Source organism: Macaca thibetana, chromosome 2 (genome assembly GCF_024542745.1).
Source record: "Macaca thibetana thibetana isolate TM-01 chromosome 2, ASM2454274v1, whole genome shotgun sequence".
In the NCBI taxonomy this organism is placed as follows: domain Eukaryota; kingdom Metazoa; phylum Chordata; class Mammalia; order Primates; family Cercopithecidae; genus Macaca; species Macaca thibetana.
The window spans coordinates 162704109-162722850 of NC_065579.1; the positions used below are offsets into that span (position 1 = coordinate 162704109).

Here is an 18742-nt window from a genome sequence, read left to right on the forward strand (position 1 = left end):
CTGACAGATGCAAAATCTGACCACTTGCCACTAACAGTCTCACTGGGTTCCTTACTTCTGCCGGATCCCCTTGCCTTGGCCTCTTCCTAGCACTGCAACCTGAGAGATCTGATTAAGACCTAAATCAGGCCACAACATCCTGTGCCAGAACTCTCCTCGCTTAGAGTAAGTGAAGGCAAGGGTCTTCACAGGGCCTTCTAGGCTCACATGACCACCAGTCACCTCTTTGACCTCCTCTCACTGCTCTGTCATCACCTGCTCTCCAGCCACACCGCATGCTCCTTTTCCTCAAAGATGGCAGGGACACTCCTGCTTTTGGGCCTCTGCACTGGCTGCTTCTTCTGCCCCCAGATATGCATGTGATTAACCCCTTCAAATGTCATTTTTTTCAATGAAGGTTCTCCTGATCAACCTTTTAAACATTTCAACCAATCCTCCAACCCACAGAATCCTGGTTCCCTCTTACCATGCTTGACCTTTTCGTTTTCCATAGCTCTTATCACTTTCTAACACTTAACGTGTGTGTGTGTGTGTGTGTGTGTGTACACACACATGTATGGAGAGAGAGAATAAATATACGTATATGTATATATGTGTGTCTGAGAATATACATATATGTATATACGTGACACACAGACATATACACACACATATATGTATGTTTACTATCTCTATTATCTATGATCTGTCTCCCTCCACCAGAATGATAGCTCCATTAGGGCAAGGTATCTTTGTCTGTTTTATTTACTAATTTATACCTAGTCCTTAGAGGTTACTTGGCACATACCTGGTGTTTAATAAATATTTTCAAGTGAATAACCTTTAAACTATTTTTAATCAAAAGCTCCTCCTTGAGTTAAAAAATATCTGCCTCTTAAAGATGTTTTGGTTAATGCATCTGCTGAGCAAGTGAGTAACTTTGAATGAGAGATACATCTTTTTTTTTTTTTTTTAAGATAGTGTAAATTAAACATTTTCCTGAAGCTCTTTTCTCCTACTGTCATCCTTTGGGATCAGAATGGAATACATCTGAGGCCCACATTCCTCTTCCTGAGCATGTCCCTCATGGTCCTAGGCTGGGAGGCTCTTCTCAACTTAAGCAGACTATGGAATGCTCTCCTGGGCTGGAGCCCCTTCAACAGGCTCTTCCTTCCTTAACTCTCTCTCCCTCTAAGACCCAAATACTTTTATAATATTAACACTCCTGAGATGAATCACTATGTTTCAGTCAGCTAATACTTTTCCTAATCAGTCAATACCTTGGCCGGGATTATCTGACACTGAGTTGAAGGCAAGATGGAACAGACTATCCCTGAGGGAAATTAGAAGGGTAAAAATGGACCTCAGGAAACAGAGAACGGGAATGACCTACTGGCCCAATTTTACAACTTTGCCTTGGTTGGTTCTGGCCAGGCCACTAAAAGTCAATTAGATGGCAAACAGTTTGCTGGACAAGCCTTAGGTATTTGGCAGGGGTTAGCCCTAGCCCTTGAACCTATCCTAGAGCCCAGGAACTAGTTTGTGTATGTTTAATGTTCCGAACAATCCACTCTCCAGCCTAAGAGCCCTGGATTGAGTGATTTTACAGATGGCAATTCGGGAAAAGCAGGAAGAGGTAAGTTCTTGTCCTTGGAAGCTTATCTCTCCTTCCCTCCTACCTGGCAGTTCTTCTCCCACAGAGTTCGCAGCGTCAAACTTTCCACACTGCAGGCTGGGCATAGCTTGTTTCCAAAGGCCTCCTGGATCCGGAGAACCAGGCATTTGTGATGGGTCTCATCCATAGCATAGAAGTGGTTGAAATCCAGGAAGATAATCTCTTGGGGGTGCTGTGTAAGAAACGAGTCAATTTCCATCAGCCCATCCCAGACCTTGATGCCAAAAAGCCCATGGATGAAGTAGATCTCCTGGTCGGCATCCCCTGGTTTGGAAGACACACGCAGGTCAAAGTAGCGGATCCCAGCTTCCAGCTGTTCCCGAAATGTCAGGTTCTGAGTCACAGACCACTTCTTCATTAGCTTCTTCACCAAGGAGATCCTGGCGAGGCGTTTGATAGCTTGGGTTTGGTCAGGCCCTACTGGGGACTTTTCATCCACCCAGTAGCTGAATGAATCATGTGAGCCTGTACAAAGGAATAAAGGTGAGGAAAGCAGATGAGATGGGAGCTGGGAAAAATAAGCCAATTGATGAGAAAACAAACAAACAAAAAATTAAGAACCAAATACACACACTAAAACTGCAAATGAATAGTAGCAAAATTTGCCAAGCTTGCTAGGAATAAAATAAACACGAAGAAAAGTAATGCTGCAGCTTGTTAAGACTGGGGTAATACTATAGTTTTCATATATTTTGCTGGCGTAAGATAAATTAATAAATAACCTTTTGCAAAGCTATTTAGAAATATGCTGAAAATAGGGGCTTTAAAATAGTCATACAATTTGCTCTAGTAATTTCATTTCAGGAAAGCTATTCTGAGGAAATAAACTCTAACATTCAGGAAAACAAAGATGTCTGCCAAAGAATATTCATAATAGAGACAAACTGGAGATAATGCTTAAGTGTCTCTTATAGAAGAATGCTTCATTGTGGTATATCCACTTTATTCATGCCATCATTGAAACAGAGGATATGAAAACACTGTGTCTATCTCAATAATGCTGAGAAAGTGATTTAAATTCTAGGAAAGGCAGAATTTCAAGAAACCCAACTTACTTTCTTTTTATGTTTTTAAAACATTTAAAAAATTATATATATTATTTTACTATTGTAAAAGTCGGAGTCAGTAGGAATGATTTATTGACAGATCAGCTAACCATTTTGATGGGCTCGACACAGTTTAGTTAATATGTTCCTCTTTTTGAATTCGTACCTTAATGAGCCAAAACTGCTATTAAATGGTCCAAATGCACATTCTGTTCCTCTGTCTTAACAAAGGGATAGGATGAAATGTTTTGTAAATGTCTGTTATGCCTGTTGGGTCTATAGTGCAGATTAAGTCTGACGTTTCTTTGTTGATTTTCTTTCTAGATAATCCATCTGTCCAATGCTGAAGAAGTCTGCAACTATTATTCTACTAGGTCTACCTATTTAGCTCTAATAATATTTGCTTCATATATCTAGGTGCTCTGGTGTTAGGTGTATATATATTTACAATTGTTATATCCTCTTGCTGAACTGATCCCTTTATCATTATGTAATGACCTTCTTTGTCTCTTTTTGTGTTTTTTTTTTGCCTTAAAGTCTATTTTGCCTAATATAAATATAGCTAATTTGCACACTTTTGGTTTCCGTTTGTGTGGAATATTTTTTTTCCATCCCTCACTTTCAGTAGACTGTAAAGTGTGCCTTTACAGGTCAAGTGAGTTTTTTGTGGGCAGTATATAGTTATGTCTTTTTTTTTTTCTTTTAAAATCCATTCAGCCAGTCCATGTCTTTTAATTGGGGAATTTAAACCATTTACATTTAAGGCTATTATTGATAGATGAGGACTTACTCCTTGTCATTTTGTTAATTATTTTCTAATTACTTTGTATATTCTTTGTTCCTTTCTTCTTCTTTTATTGTTTAACTTTACTATAATAAAACATAGAAGAAATGCTTCAAGACATTGGTCTAGGCAAAGGTTTCATAGCTAAGACTTCAAACACACAGGCAACAAAAACAAAAATAGACAAATGGGACTATATCAAACTGAAAAAGTGTCTACACTATCAAAGGAAACAATCAAGAGTGAAAAGACAACCTGTAGAACGGGAGCAAATATTTACAAACTATTCATCTTACAAAGAACTAATATCCAGAATATCCAGGGAATTCAAACAACTCAACAGCAAGAAAATGAAATAATCAAATTAAAAAGAGGACAAAAGAATTAAATAGACATTTCTCAAAAAGAAGACACACAGTTGGGCATGGTAGCTCATGACTGTGATTCCAGCACTTTAGGAGGCTGAGGCCGGTGGATCACTTGAGTCCAGAAGTTTGAGACCACCCTAGGCAACATGTGTGAAACCCTATCTCTACAAAAAATACAAAAACAGTAGCCAGGAGTGGTGGTGCACACCTGCTACTCAGGAAGCTGAGGTGGGAGGATTGCTTGAGCCCAGGAGGTTGAGGCTGAAGTGAACGACGAACATCGTACCACTGCACTCCAGCCTGGGTCAGAGTAAGACCCTGTCTAAAACAACAACACCACCACCACAACCACCATATAAATAGTAAGCAAACATAGGAAGCAACGCTCTGTGTCACTAATCATCAAGGAAATGCAAATCAAAACCACAATGAGGTATCATCCCTGCCCAGTTACAATGGCAATTTTATTAAAAAAAAAAAAAAAGACAAAAATAACAAATGCTGGTGAAACTGTGGAGATGTATGTAACTATTGGTGGAAATGTCAAGTAGTACAGTCATTATGGAAGACAGTATGGGCGTTACTGAAAAAACTAAATGTAGAACTACTATACAATCCAGCAACCCCAATAATAGGTATGTAACCAAAGGAAAGAAAAGCTGTATATCAAAGGGATACCTGCACCCCCATGTTTACTGTAGCACTATTCACAATAGTGAAGATATGAAATCAACCTAAATATTCATCAACAAATGAATGCATAAAAAATGTGGCATAAACATACACTGGAATACTATTCATCCATAAAAAAGAATGATATCCTGCCATTCACAGCAACACAAATAAGCCTGGGGACATTATGTTAGCAAAATAAGTCAGGCACAGAAAGATAAATATTACATATTGTCACTCATACGTGGGGACTCAAAAAGCTTTTGAAGTTCATGGAAGTAGAGAGTAGAACTGTGGGTATTAGACTGGGAAGGGTAGCCGAGAGGGTAGGATAGAGAGGCTGGTTAGCAGATACAGAATTATGCTAGGACCGGGCATGGTGGCTCATGCCTGTAATCCCAGTACTTTGGGAGGCCGAGGTGGGCAGATCACTGATGTAATCCCAGTACTTTGGGAGGCCGAGGTGGGCAGATCACTTCAGGTCAGGAGTTCGAGACTAGCCTGGCCAATATGATGAAACCCTGTCTCTACCTTAAAAAAATACAAAAATTAGTCAGGTGTGGTGGTGCATGCCCGTAGTACCAGCTACTTGGGAGGCTGAGGCGTGAGCATTACTTGAACCCAGGAGGCAGAGGTTGCAGTGAGCTGAGATGGCGCCACTGCACTCCAGCCTGGGTGATGGCTAGACTCTCTTTCAAAAAAAAAAAAAAAAAAATGTTGCCAGATAGGAGGAATGAAGTCTGGTGTTTTGCAGCACTGTAGGATGAATATGGTTGACTATAATTTACTATATACTTTCAAAGAGCTAGAAGAGAGGATTCTGAGTGTTCACAACACAAAGAAATGATAAATGTTTGAGGTGATGGTTATACCAATTACACCAATTTGATCATTATACATTGTATACATGTATTGAAATAGCATTCTGTATCCCATAAATATGTGCAATTATTACTGTCAACTAAAAATAAAAGGGCAGGGTGTGTGAGAAAGAAAGCATGAATCCCCCTCCCTAGACAGAGATTATCTTTTTCTGAAGTATGAGTGACCACCATAGGCACATTCCTAATTATAGTGAGAAAATATTTCAACAGTAACTATTTCTAGATGAAAATCATCTTATTTAGCAAATATCTTTCATTTTAGTTATTGGTTCTATCCAGGGTGAATCATTCTTATGTCTATCGTCCACTAACTCGTGCAGAAGCTAATTTGGTGAGTGCTGTGACTGGCTCTGAGGTGAGGGACTCCACAGAGGTGGCTTCACTTTGCAAGTAAAATCTAGAAGGAAAATGCCTTTGCTTTGGCACTACTAACCTTGTTCTTAACCACTACCCCCCATATTACCATCAGAATTCCTGTATTCATACTCATTCACTGTCATCCATTTTCCATTTTTCTAAATTTTAGTGTAGGCATTTCACACATAATGCAAAATTTTACAAAACACTACCATTTTATATTATTTCAATTTTCTTGAAAACAAATAATTCTGTGATGACTTCAGTGTTTTGTTTCCTAAGAAATAAAGTGAAAAAGGAAAAAAAAAATGACAAATAATGCTTTACTTTTATGTAGCATCTGGAACACAGAGACTATCCAGTAAGTATTAAGAAAAGACCTATTTATTCATCCTTAGGCAAATTGAATTTTGCAAGTGAGAAAATTACCAGCATATTTCAGGTAAGAAAAATTGCCATTACTAATAGAAATGTGGAACAAGTCTCCCTGGATTTTCCACATTGGTTATCTCTGTTAATGAGGCTCCCTGGATACCTGCCTAATGCTCTGCTTCCTTTGGCTGTACAGCAACAGGAAATTTTTATACCTCCTCATTGAGAGATTTATTATGAATACATTAGATATAGATGGTGAATAGCGAGTTCTCTCTTCTTTTTAAATTGCATTAACAGCCCAGCTGTTCAGGATTGAGTGTGTAATATAGTGCAAGGCACATACTGAACTTAATTCTTCCCTGGGCATTAGGGAATAGCCATTATCCAAGCGTGGATGAGAGACAAATCCCCTCTGGTGTTCTCCTGTTGGTGTTGAGCCCAGTTTCATCTCCAGAGGGAGATGTGCTAACAACCTCCAACACTTTTCTCTGTGTCTGAGGACTGTTCAGAAATGTGACAGCAATGGGACCCCAGGGATCATTCTGAATACACAAGGACGTACATGGTACCCAGATTATCCCACAGAAGAGGGAGAGCGTGTATATTTCCTAGGAACAGAGTCTTTTTTTACCTCTTTGTTCTCTTTTCATTTCTCCGGCCCCACCTTATGCTTTCTGACCTCCTGTGCCCAGTACCATCCCTGCATCCCTCCAATCCCTTTACAGGACAGGACAGGACAGAACAATGAAGCAGACTGCTGAATGTTTTATAGCACTTGCCCTATATAGGCCTATAGCAGCCAAAGCCAACCATCACTTATTAACCACTATCAATATTTTTCCTCTTCTACTTATTTCTTTTCCAGAAAGCTTTTGTATCATATGGAGTGGGTGAAATAACATTTAACTGCTTAAGTACATTAAATTATTTCTTTTTGGAAAAACAGGCTAATAATGTTCCCCCTTCCCTGCACATACAATATTTATAAACCACGTAATCTGCCAACAGTACTTACAAATAGAAAATCCTAATATTTTATAATCCAAATTCACTATCAAAGTTTGTTCCCCTATTACTCCCCTACAACTCATGGAAATTATTTTATTCTTTAAAGACAGTGATTCTTCCCCTTCTGTCCTGGAATGTATGAATATAATTCTAGCATTTCTTCAGAAGAGGAGGAAAATACCCTGCACCACTAGTCCTTGCCTTATTCTCTAAGAGAATTGCTGCTTGGGAATTGGTAGGGATAGCAGCTCCATGCATTCTAGCTTGTTTTATGATAAGGTCAGCAAATAGCTTAGGACTCATCCCACTGTAATGTCTGCTGCTAAAATAATCTTCGCTGCTATTACCTGGCATTACCTATGCACCTTCACTCACCTCTCTCTTTGGCTTCTTTATCTCTGTGTGAAACATATTTAAGTGGTACCCCTTTGCCTTAAAGCAAAACAAAGTACTTTTCCTTACATGCCTTACTCCACACATGACTGTCTTCTCTTTCTTCCTTGCTGTCCAATTCTTGAAAGTGTAGGCCAGTCCTGCTGCCTTTGTCTGCTATGACACACTCACTCCTTTCCATCTGAGTCCACTTTCTCTCCTTCTGTTGCTACTCTTGATCCTAACAACTCTCTACTTCAAATGGCCATATTCTTCTTGTTTTCTATGAGGGTTTGCCACGTCAGCTTGTTTGTGGAATCTTCCATTCCCTTGTGCTCAGTGTATATTTCTGCATATTTCTGGGTGTTCCCATCCTGCCTTTACCTTCTGTCTGCTTTTCTGACTCCTCTTTATTGTCCCTAAATTTAAATGTTTTCCAAGGATCTATTCTGTATTCTCTTCCTTTGTCCACCTTCAGAGACTTCAGTCCCACTCCCCAGTTTACCACAGTATGCAGATGACACCAAAAGCTTCCTTTCTAGCCCAGACTCCTGTAAGTTGCAAACTTACCTTCCCATCTTTCTGCTATGGCCTGCCTCCAACGGCCTGCTCACACAACAAAGTGCGTATTTTCAAAGTCTAGCTTCTCCTGCTGGCCCTCTCATCCCCCAAAGTGTCTTTCCTGAATTTCTGCCAGTAGTTACCCAATCACTCAGACTTGAAATCTTGGATTCTGTTTAAACTCTTCTCTCTCTCTCACCGTCTTCATTTAACCAGTTACCAAAACTTTACATTTGACCTTTGCAACATACATCAAACCTGTCTCTTTCATTAACCTTCAACTGCCACTGTTCTCATTGATACACTCATTGTCTGTCAAATAGTACCAAAAACCAACCAACCACCAAACAGAAACCCTAATTTGGATCCTTTCACTCTTTCTCATTTGTTCATACTCAAAAGGCAGTTTTCTTAAGATACAGCTTTGATTATGACACATTCCTCCCACTTCCCGCCTTCCAAATAAAGCTCAAACTCAACACTGGGGTTTTAGAATTGTCTTCAATATGGTGCCAATGCATTATTTCAGACTCATCTCTTACCAGGCCCCTACATATAGCCTGGAAACTGTTGGTATGCAACATAGACAGATAGGCAGGCCTCTTTCTGGACTCTGTTCACTTTTGCTGATACCTTCTGTAAAATATTTTTTTATCCCAACTATGTCTATATTTTCTCCCCAGCATTTATAACCCATATTAAGTTACTTTTTCCATATCTCAGTTTCCTCATCTGTCAAATGGGCCAATAGTACCTATTGTCACAAAATTATTGTGAATATTGGAATGTAAGCAAAGTGCTTAGAACAATACTGACACTTAGTACGTGCTGAACTACAATTATTGCTGTTATTAGTCATTCTTAGTTAGTCGGAAATCAGAGGGTGAAGGGCTGATTAACTGAAGCTTCTTGCCTTAAATACTGATGGTCTAGAGATTTTATTTTCTGTACCTGATTCATCATTCCTCTCTATCTTATTAGTTGACATGGAGATGACAGCTTAGCCTCCACTCTGTTGGTTATAGCCACCACCACTCTTTTGGTCACAGTCTAAGTTGTCATCACCCACAATGAAAATCTTAAAATTTAATTTCTGACTTTTTGATCACAAGTTCCTTTACTTCTGCCATGCTTCAACCTGACTTTTATATTCCTCCCCTGTCCTGCACCCCACCCCTTCCGGTCTGAGAGCCCAGCATTGGCTTTACTTCTCCTTCAGCTATATCCAAGATCATCCATTTGCCAGCTTTCACATGCAGAATTATTAATTATAACTATCTGAAAGCTGTTAGGAGCCTGCTGAGGTACATTGTCTGTCTATACAGTCCTGAAATACACATAGAAATATTAATATGACATTTTCTAACCTACCTTTTGACTAACAACAAATGTTTTTCTTCTCTTCTCCAATGTATTTCATTTATAGAGGAGAAGTAATATGATTTTAGGACGTAATTGGCATCAAATACTAAATGATTGTTTTCAGACTCCTTTGGGCAGAGAATTTTGTTGTCATCTAAAAACTATTCCATATATAGCAGTAAATATGGACATATAAGTCCCTCCTTAATGTTCTATAAGCCTAGGACTAATTTTAGCCCTTAGAAAGGTGAAATTTTTTCCTCCAGTTTCTGGAAATTGACTTTTCTCTAATCCTTTCATTTTCACAATTACTACCCATTTCTTCCTATTTTCTTATATAGTCAACAGTCATTAACAATGTTTCTTTTTCCTTTCTGTATGCATACAAAAACCCTGAATCATGTATGTGAAAGCACTTTATAATGTAAAGCAGTGATTCTCAACCTTAAATGCACATCAGAATCACTGGGAGGTGGCAGAGCAGGGGGCGCTTTTAAAAACCACCAGTGCTCATGAGCTCACCCCAAACCTTCTAAGTCAAAATCTCTCTGGGATGAAAGTTGACAAGCTTCTTGCTGATTGTAATGTATACCCAGGCTTGATACTTACAGCCACAAATGTGAGATTATAGTTTCCCAAAAGTTTTCTGAATTCTGGGCATGGTCTTCTCTGGTTGGTCTTCTAGTACTTTCAAACCTTCACATAATAATCTGGTGAAGTGCCTTTCCCACATATTGGTAGATGCTTTCTTTATCACTCCTTTTGTTCTAAGATACACCCTGCCCTTTAAACAATGAAATCACCACAGCTTGTTTGTGAAGAAGAAAATATTGGGAGGCCTTGGTTTCCTTATCATGCCTCCTAGTATGTGATTAGATTAGGTTACTTAAGGTTGATTAGGATCATTGGGATGTGCACTGGGTTACAGAGCTCAGTATAAAGTCCCTGTGGCAGCAAAGTCACATGGGAAGAGAGAGATTTGAATGGGAAAAGGTTAGCAAGATTCTTGCTCAGTGTTATAGTTATTGCCTCCTAGGTGGTGTTAGATTATCTGAGAGGTAAGGTAGGAGAAAATGAGCTAGCTGGCCTTGTGAGACCAGGCACAATCAGTTTGCTCTTTATCTGGAACACAAATTACTGCTTGATTCTTCCAGAGGGCTGTCATTTGGGGATTAGAGATCTCAAATGAGTGCATACTAGTTTTTAGTTAAAGCACTTTCATTACCCATTTCTTGCAAATTGGAGTAGTTGCCATTTTCTTAACTCAGATAAAAAGAATTTAAAGCTAGCTTCTTGGGAACCTGGTTTCTAAATAAAACAAAAAGAATTCAAAACACACACTATGAAATGATACATTTCATTACAGTACAATGGCATTTCAGATTATAGGATGACCACACTTCTAGCCATGGAGGGAAGATTGAGACAAGAGTTAAGTGAAGCATAAAAAGATAGAAACTCCCCATCTGGGGAGGTGAGGATGGTCACCCCAAGTCAAATAACTCCTGACTTCACATATTTAAGAAAACCTCCTGTTTCACCTCCCTTAGGTTCTCCTGTCTCTAAGTCCTTCTAACGTTGAAGCCCATTAGTTCCTCCAGGTGTTTCACTGATCCCACTCTCCCCACCCCATGTGTATTGACACCATTCAGTGTATCTGTGCCTCTAAGCATTGACACCGAAAAAATTTGTTCTTAGGGGGCAAAAAATCTTACTCTTCTACGTACAAAGTACAGATATATCTGAGTGTTACAATTTCACAGGGGAGGAGTGGGGGAAATAAGGAATAGAAATGCCTAAAAAGACTCCTTCGGGGAGTGATTACGAAAAAAAGGTTGAGATAGACCACTGCCCTAGACTGAGGTTCCTGGCTTATCTGGGCAGAACCTTTGACCCTGTCTCTTTTAACCTTAACTGGCCTGCCTCTCAATGCCTCCAGCAACGTTTCCCTCCCATCCACAAGGTGACCCAGTACTGGAAAGTTCTATTCCCATCCCCTGTCCCTAGAACACTAATGGTTTGGGAACCACTGAATTCCTTCTTTTCCAGTAACCTTTTTAAGTATTCTCACTCACAATTTCCAGGACCACCAACAAATCATTTTTCTGTCTACACAGTCCCAAAGGACCCAGACTTGCACTTTGAAAGATACTAGTTAAGAAAGAAGAACTTTACAAATGGTGAGTCCTGACACCTAACTGAATGAATTACCATAGCTCTGGATAAGCTAAATGGAGTGTCCACGCAGTGGTTAGGGGCACAGGGTCTGTTGCCAGGCTGCCTGAGTTCATAATCCTGGCTCTACTGCCTACTAGTTATGTGAATAAAATGCTGGGCCTCAGTTTCCTTATCTGCACAATGTGGACAACAGCAGTACTAACTTCACTGGTTTGTTGTGAAGACTAAATGAGTTAACTCAGGCAAGCACTCAGAGGAGTCCTTGGCTAATAGAATGAGCTCAAACATGTTATTATTATTAATTATTAAGAAATTTGTGTCATCTTTTATTTGGATGATACTATCTGAGAAACAAATAATTCTGGTTTCTAAATAAAGCCATGAAACCTCAGTAAATATTTATATTTGAGGATCTGTTGTGGCAGTTAACATTTAGGGCTAGGAAAAACAAAGTTTGTAATTTACGTCATTTATTTTAGGTTACACCCAAAATCGACATCCAAAGAGTAAGTTTGGATCATAGTATTCTACAGTTGAAGTTCAAATTGGCACTAAAACTAAAATTATAAATTATTAATATCTCTAATCTGCTCCTATGTCAGTACTTGGAAATAAATACAGTGACTACACAATTTGAAAGTATAAGAGAGAAAATTCTGAGGATATTCTTAAACTTTTTATTTAAAAAAATATAAAATTAGATGTCATCAAGTGATTTTTATGGAAAAACAAATACAACCTGTTGCCAAAAATATGTTGAATGACAGATTTTTTTGAGAGTAGAAGCCTATATGATCCATTATTTGAAATGGAAAAAACAGTAATGTCTTCCCAACCCACCAAAAAAACTCTATCAGTTTTCTCAAATATCAAATATCATTAAAACACTCAAACACCAATGTAATCATCCACAGATAATCTTTCCCTAATATAAAGAGCAGAACCAGCAATATTTTCAGAAATTTTTCTGTATTTTTTTTTCTACAAATTGAAAATATTAATGCATAGTTCTTAGAGATGTAAGCATGGCCAAGTTTATGTTAGTTCATCTCTCTCAATATGCTTTATCACCCAATTTTTCTTTTTAGGCCTCTCGAGTGTGCTTGTTTTATTCACAGGCTTTTTGCTTTTTTAGAAGACATTTCACTCAATAATGTGGTAAGCTGACAGCACTCATGCACAGCTCGTGCCTGCTGGGAGGGTAGCTGAACTACGGAAGCAACACATCTTTTTGCCAAGGTGTACCTGCAACTTAAATGTTTTTGCTAGCTCCCACAATGGGATTTTTTATTTAGGTAGTGAATTCTGGATAAAATAAATCTTATAAGTTGTTATAGCAAATGTTTGGACAGCAAGAGTTTGGATGAAATATTTACAGAGGTGTTTGGAGCTAAGTTCCTCTCAGTTACCAAAGTATTTATATGCATGTCTATGTGTATATGTTGGCACTAAAACTGGCCCATCTGAAATGAAATCCAGAAAATTCTCTTATTCAGTGGGAAAAAAGTCCACTTTTCATTTATTTGGAAATATTTTTACTAATATCAATAGAGAACTTCTAATAGATAATACTTATTCTCTAAAAAATTCTTTTAAATACAAATATTATTTTGAGTTCATTTTTGAAAGAGTCATCTATATTCCATGTAAGCTCCAAATTTTTATCAAGACCTAAATAATAATATTTCTATCAAAACTAAGACGGTCTGGTCCATTGTAAGCTTGGGCTAAAAACATATACTGGATGTGCATGTATTTTCTATAACGAATAGTCAGAGTGTTCAATTAGAGCTTGTCTATTTTATCTCAGTCTGAATTTTAGGTCACATGTCTGTAATTTGCATATTTTTTCTCTATTAGCCTATACTTTGTCAAGTGAGGTCGAAGTAATGCAGGCAGCTTGCAAAAAATCCAGGTGCAGCTATCTTTCCAGTTACCCACTATAGCTGATGCTGCATAAAATTGCACTGAATGTCAAATTTAGTTTTCCTAATTAATATAAAATATATAAACTAAAAAAAATTCTAGGCAAATTAATAAGATTTCAGCTGCAAAGACTCTTTCCTGCCCAGCAACAGCAAAAGGATATTAAAGGTGCCCAAACACAAAAGACCAAAAAAACCCTTTGCTCACACTTTATCTTAATAAAGCTAAGTAATTCATATGATGCTAGCTACCAGAAGGTGTCTGGGCAGCAGTAAAGGCTCAACTAGGTCAGAAGACAATCTGTGCAAACAGCAGAAGAGAAAGCAGTATCATGCTTATAAAAAGATAAAAGATATAAGTGTTCAAGCCAAGAAAAAGAGTAATTTGTTCCCATCTCCGAAGCAGGAAAAGAAGAGAGAACAGATGCCCCTTTCTGATGGAATTGGAATCAGAGATGTCCAGCTAAACAACAGCTCCTCCTCCCTCATCACTGCCAGTCCATCTTTGAGGGTTTCAGAGATGTCAACCTCGTGAGTTGTTAATCAATTTTAAAGAGTTGAATTTTTCTGAGAAAATATAGTAGTCCCTTCTTATTTGCAGTTTCAATTTCCATAGTTTCAGTTAGCCACAGTCAACTGTGGTCCAAAACTATTAAATGGAAAATTTAAAAAATAAACAATTCATAAATTTTAAATTGTGCCCCATTCTGAGGACTGTGATGAAGTGTTTTGCCATCCCACAGGCCTTCCAGTCCAAGATGTGAATCATCCCTTTGTCTAGCATATCTACTTGGTAGAGGTTCCCCAACTATTAGTCACTTAGCCATCTCAGTTATCATTAAAACACTCAAACACCAATATAACCATCAACAGACAATCTTTCCCTAATGTAGACAGCAGAACCAGTAATATTTTCAGAAGTTTTTCTGTATGTTTTCTACAAACTGAAAATATTAATGATGACTTCTTAGAGACGTAAGCATGGCCAAGCATGACTGTCGCAGTATCACAATGTTGGTGTTCCAGGAAACCTAATTCTACTTAAGAATGACCCCAAAGTGTGACAGCAGTGATGCTGGCATATTGTTATAACTGTTCTACTGTATTACTAGTTATTGCTGTTAATCTCTTACTGTACTCAATTGATAAACTTTACCATAGGCATGTATGTAGAGGAAAAATCACAGGATGTATAGGGTTTGGCTCTATCCATGGTTTCAGCAGTCATTGGGAGCCTTGGAACATACGACTTGAGATAAAAAGAGACTACCGTAAGAAGATTTTATGATTTGATCTACAGAAAGCCAGAAGACCCTGTCTTCATAGAATTTCTATTAAAAATGTTTCAACAAGATTTTTTTTTTTTTAGAAAATGGGTTAAAAACATGAGATTTAGGCCCTCAAACACATTATCTCGCTAAAAGTGCTTGCATTTTAATAACCTATGATTTTTAAGAAATTCAACTTTTTTTTTCAAATGTACTAAAACGAAGGCAGTCAAAACATTTCCATTCAAGTTCACCTGATTAAAAACTCTGAATATATTCCTGAGGTTTAGAGAAACCACTACTTCCCTTCACAAATGGCTGAAAACATATGTCTCAATATGCATATAGGCAATACAGGCAAAATCAGCAAGGCCAAGTTTCTGGAAGAAGAGCCATTTAGGAGCGGCTCCTCCTTCAGCATGAATGTCCACTCTCAGACTTAGACAGTGATGAGGATATGCCAGAACAGCTCTCTGGCCCTTCAGAGAGCACCGGCCCAGCTGGAGGGCTCCAGCTCTGACTTCCCACGCAGACCATCACCAGCTCACTTCCCTGCAGAACATCTTCCTGACTCCCGACAGCAGCCAGCTCTGCCAGGATGATGGGCTTCCAGGTATAGCCATGTTGGCGGGCACACCCACAGAGCAGTGACCAGAGGGACCAGTCTACAAGGGATGTTAAGATATTGCTCAGATAAACTGCAAATTTGGTCCCAGTTGCTGCAGGTTTTCACCAGGGACTCCTTATGAAATGGGCAAGATGTTTAAAAAAAAAAAAAAAAAAGCTCTCTTCAGTGCACATAGTAAACTCTTTATCTTGAATGTGAACATGTGATAAGAAAAAAAAAAGTCATTTTTAATCACCACTCTCCTCTAAGCACACTGAATCCTGGTAGCTGGAGTATCTTCTGTTTGCTGAGCACAACTGCAATATTCATCTCTGGCATTAAGAGCTTTTGACATACTTGAAGCGGTATTAAGCAGTGGGTGGGGGGTATGCCAATGTAGAGACAGACTCTTGGAAAGACCTCAGTGGATCTGCTGAGGAAAGACAGAGAGGTTGAGAAGCTGGGAGTGAAGGCTGAGGAGGCTGAGAATCAAAGGGGGAAGGGAGGGGAATCAGAGCGGGCTGCAGGGCTCAGAAGAGAGACTCAGGAAAGGAGGCAAACCTAATAGAAAAATTTCAAAGCTGCAGAACACTTTCAATTCTACATCTTTTACCAAATGAGGAGTAAATATTTTTAAAGTGACAACTCGAAGGGGTAGCCTATTATTAAGCTGTCTGAAGCACACGTGTCTCAGTTCAGCCCTGTTTTGGGGCCCCATCCCTCAAGGGGCTCTGCTCTGTGGACCTTGCCTCCTGGCTTCATCTCCCCTGGTGCCTGCACTAGAGTCCCCAAGCAGGGGTAGACCTAGCTGAGGGGTGGGGTGGTACCACACAAAGGGGTGAAGGAGGTGGGAAAGTACAAGAGAAAGCTTTCTCTCTGATTGAGATGAACCCCTTAAAAGAGACTCCTATATGAACGAATTTTTTTCACGGTGTACTGGAGTTAAAACCCTACCCAAAGAGCTAGCAACATAAGCATCGAGAAGCAAGATATATCGATCTGGGGGCATTCGAAGGAGAATGATGTATAAAGTCACAAAAGCACGAAGTAGAAAATGAGACAAACATCAGGAATAGAGCATTTCACAGATACTATTGAAGTAACTACAACAGCCAGAAAATGTAGTGTTCAGATAATCCACACAAATAGGTGACTTTCAAGGATGAGGCCGGGAGTATCTTTTCATTAGTTGACTAAAAATTTATGACCACAAAGCGTCCAGCTTAAGCTTCACGTTGCCCAGAATAGCACTGCACTAGTGTAGAATGCAGCAGGTCGTCACTGCGGAGGCTCAGAGACTCCGACTCTGCTCCTCCACAGCCATAGATGAGTCTGATGAGGAACTTTCTATAAATAATGAATGCCTCAGCCTTGTGCTGCATTTGCCTTATTTAAAGGTAACAGATTACGGGAAAGGGTAAGCAAGCCCCTGGGGCTCAGGGGTAAGCCTCACAAACTCTGCGCAGCCTTTTATGAGCTCTTGCAGTACAATAATCTATATAAACCTCCTGGTGATTGTCCTATCTAGAATAAGTATTTAGATAACAGAGGCCAGCCCAATTCTCCCTTTGCTTTTCCCTGGTATATAACAAAAAGATGGTGGCATAGATGATGTGTTCCTTCGACCCCTCCTTCTTCCCCATTTGCATGCTATTGGACTATTTCCCTTAATTCTCCTGTAAGCTGGTGGAAGATACGGACAGAATGGCCAGACTCTACACTTCCACTGACATTTAAAGGTCAAGTCTCCTTGTATCATAAATAACGATATCTCCCTTCCACACGTAGGGAAAGGATAACTGAAAATTAGCTAAGGTCAGAGGGGGAGGGAACCTTTGAAAGTTCACTTGGCAAAAGGACTTGATTTACTGCAATTTTGCTGAACACTGTAGCTGAGATAGCTTGTTTCATGAAGAGTTGAAGGAAATTAAAATCAAAGGATGGATTCATCCAGCTATTGTTTTCCACCTCTGTTCTTAATTGATTTTAATATGGTTACCCCCTCAATAAATAAAGACTTCTAAAACTGGGTCAATGACATAAATAGAATCTGGTTTTCAAATATTTTCTTTCATACAGAGACTTTAAAAAAAGTTGCTGGACCCTTAGTGCCAGGTGTTCCCTTGGAGAGAGAGCTTCTATCTGTGGTCAAGCCATGTGGCTTAGGTCCGTTTAAATTTCCCCATCTGAAGAAGAAATTCATTTTTCAGGAATCACATATTCAGTACATACCTCTTTAAAAATTCTCTCTCCCTTTCTTCTGCCCCTGGAACTCATGGAAACCTTTTCATCCAATAACTAAAAGCATCCTGAAGACATTCAGTTTCTCTCCCTAGTGTTTTTACCTCAGCTCTTTCATCATTAACTTTTTTTTAATAACCCTGGTGGGAGCTCTTGTCTGAAAATAACTGAAACAACTTCAATCTACTGAGTGCTTATTATGTACCTAATGACAGGCTGGGCATTTTACTTACATGATCTCATTTTACAGATGAGGAAACTGAGGCTCAGACTGGTTTTGCAACTAGCTCAGGGTTGCAAAGATTGCATGTGGCTGCCTGGGACATAGACCCAGGTCTGTCAGACCTCAGTGTACACAAAGATACTCTAGGGATGATATTATTGGTTCTATGTCCTTACTGATTAAACAAGTCAAGTGCACTGCTCATGTACTTTCAATAACATGGTGATTGCAGAGTTTGTCTTTGGACCTAAATGCCTGGTCCCTGCCCCAGTGCAGGAAAATTGATGAAGAGATTAAAGCTATTTTAAATTTTGTAAAGACCTAAAGAATTTCTACATAGGGACACAGGAGGGCACTCTAACCTTCTCTCAATTGAAGAAACTGTCTGTAATTCCATAGCTGAGCCTGATTCCCAGTGCTAGTTCTGCTATGATTACTTCTGTGAACCTGGGCTTCCAAACTTGTACTTGGAGTTCTGTTTCTTCATTTGCAAACTTAGGAAAGTGAGCGAAATGGCACCTAGGGTCTCTTCTATCTTAAGAATTGGATAATTCCACTTATTAACAGCTTATTAAAGGCATTTGTCACCCTATTTATGAAGGACTATTAATCACTGCAAAGAAATAACATTTTTCTTTCACACTTACCATACTTAAACAGAAAATAGGCCTGTAAATTTTACTCATCATATTTGCAAAAAGCAAATCATTCCCAAGTCTAAAGTGGTATTTATTGCTTTTTGGCTCATCTGAGAATTTCGTCAAATTGCTGGAGACATTCTTTCTGCTTACACAGATTCTTAGGACCCATATTTCTGTTGGGCCTTAGGTCTGTCTTACAGTGATTAAATGCATTGG

General features: G+C 39.0%; 1 protein-coding gene across 2 annotated transcripts in view; it reads right to left on the minus strand.

Moving 5' to 3' along the window:
* Positions 1-18742, minus strand: part of PLCXD2 (phosphatidylinositol specific phospholipase C X domain containing 2) — a 52489-nt gene that overhangs the window by 17121 nt on the left and 16626 nt on the right. For both annotated transcript variants that reach the window (XM_050778893.1, XM_050778892.1), the window contains exon 2: positions 1659-2119. In XM_050778893.1, coding sequence (XP_050634850.1) covers positions 1659-2119 — 461 coding nt within the window. The remainder of the gene's footprint in view (positions 1-1658; positions 2120-18742) is intronic.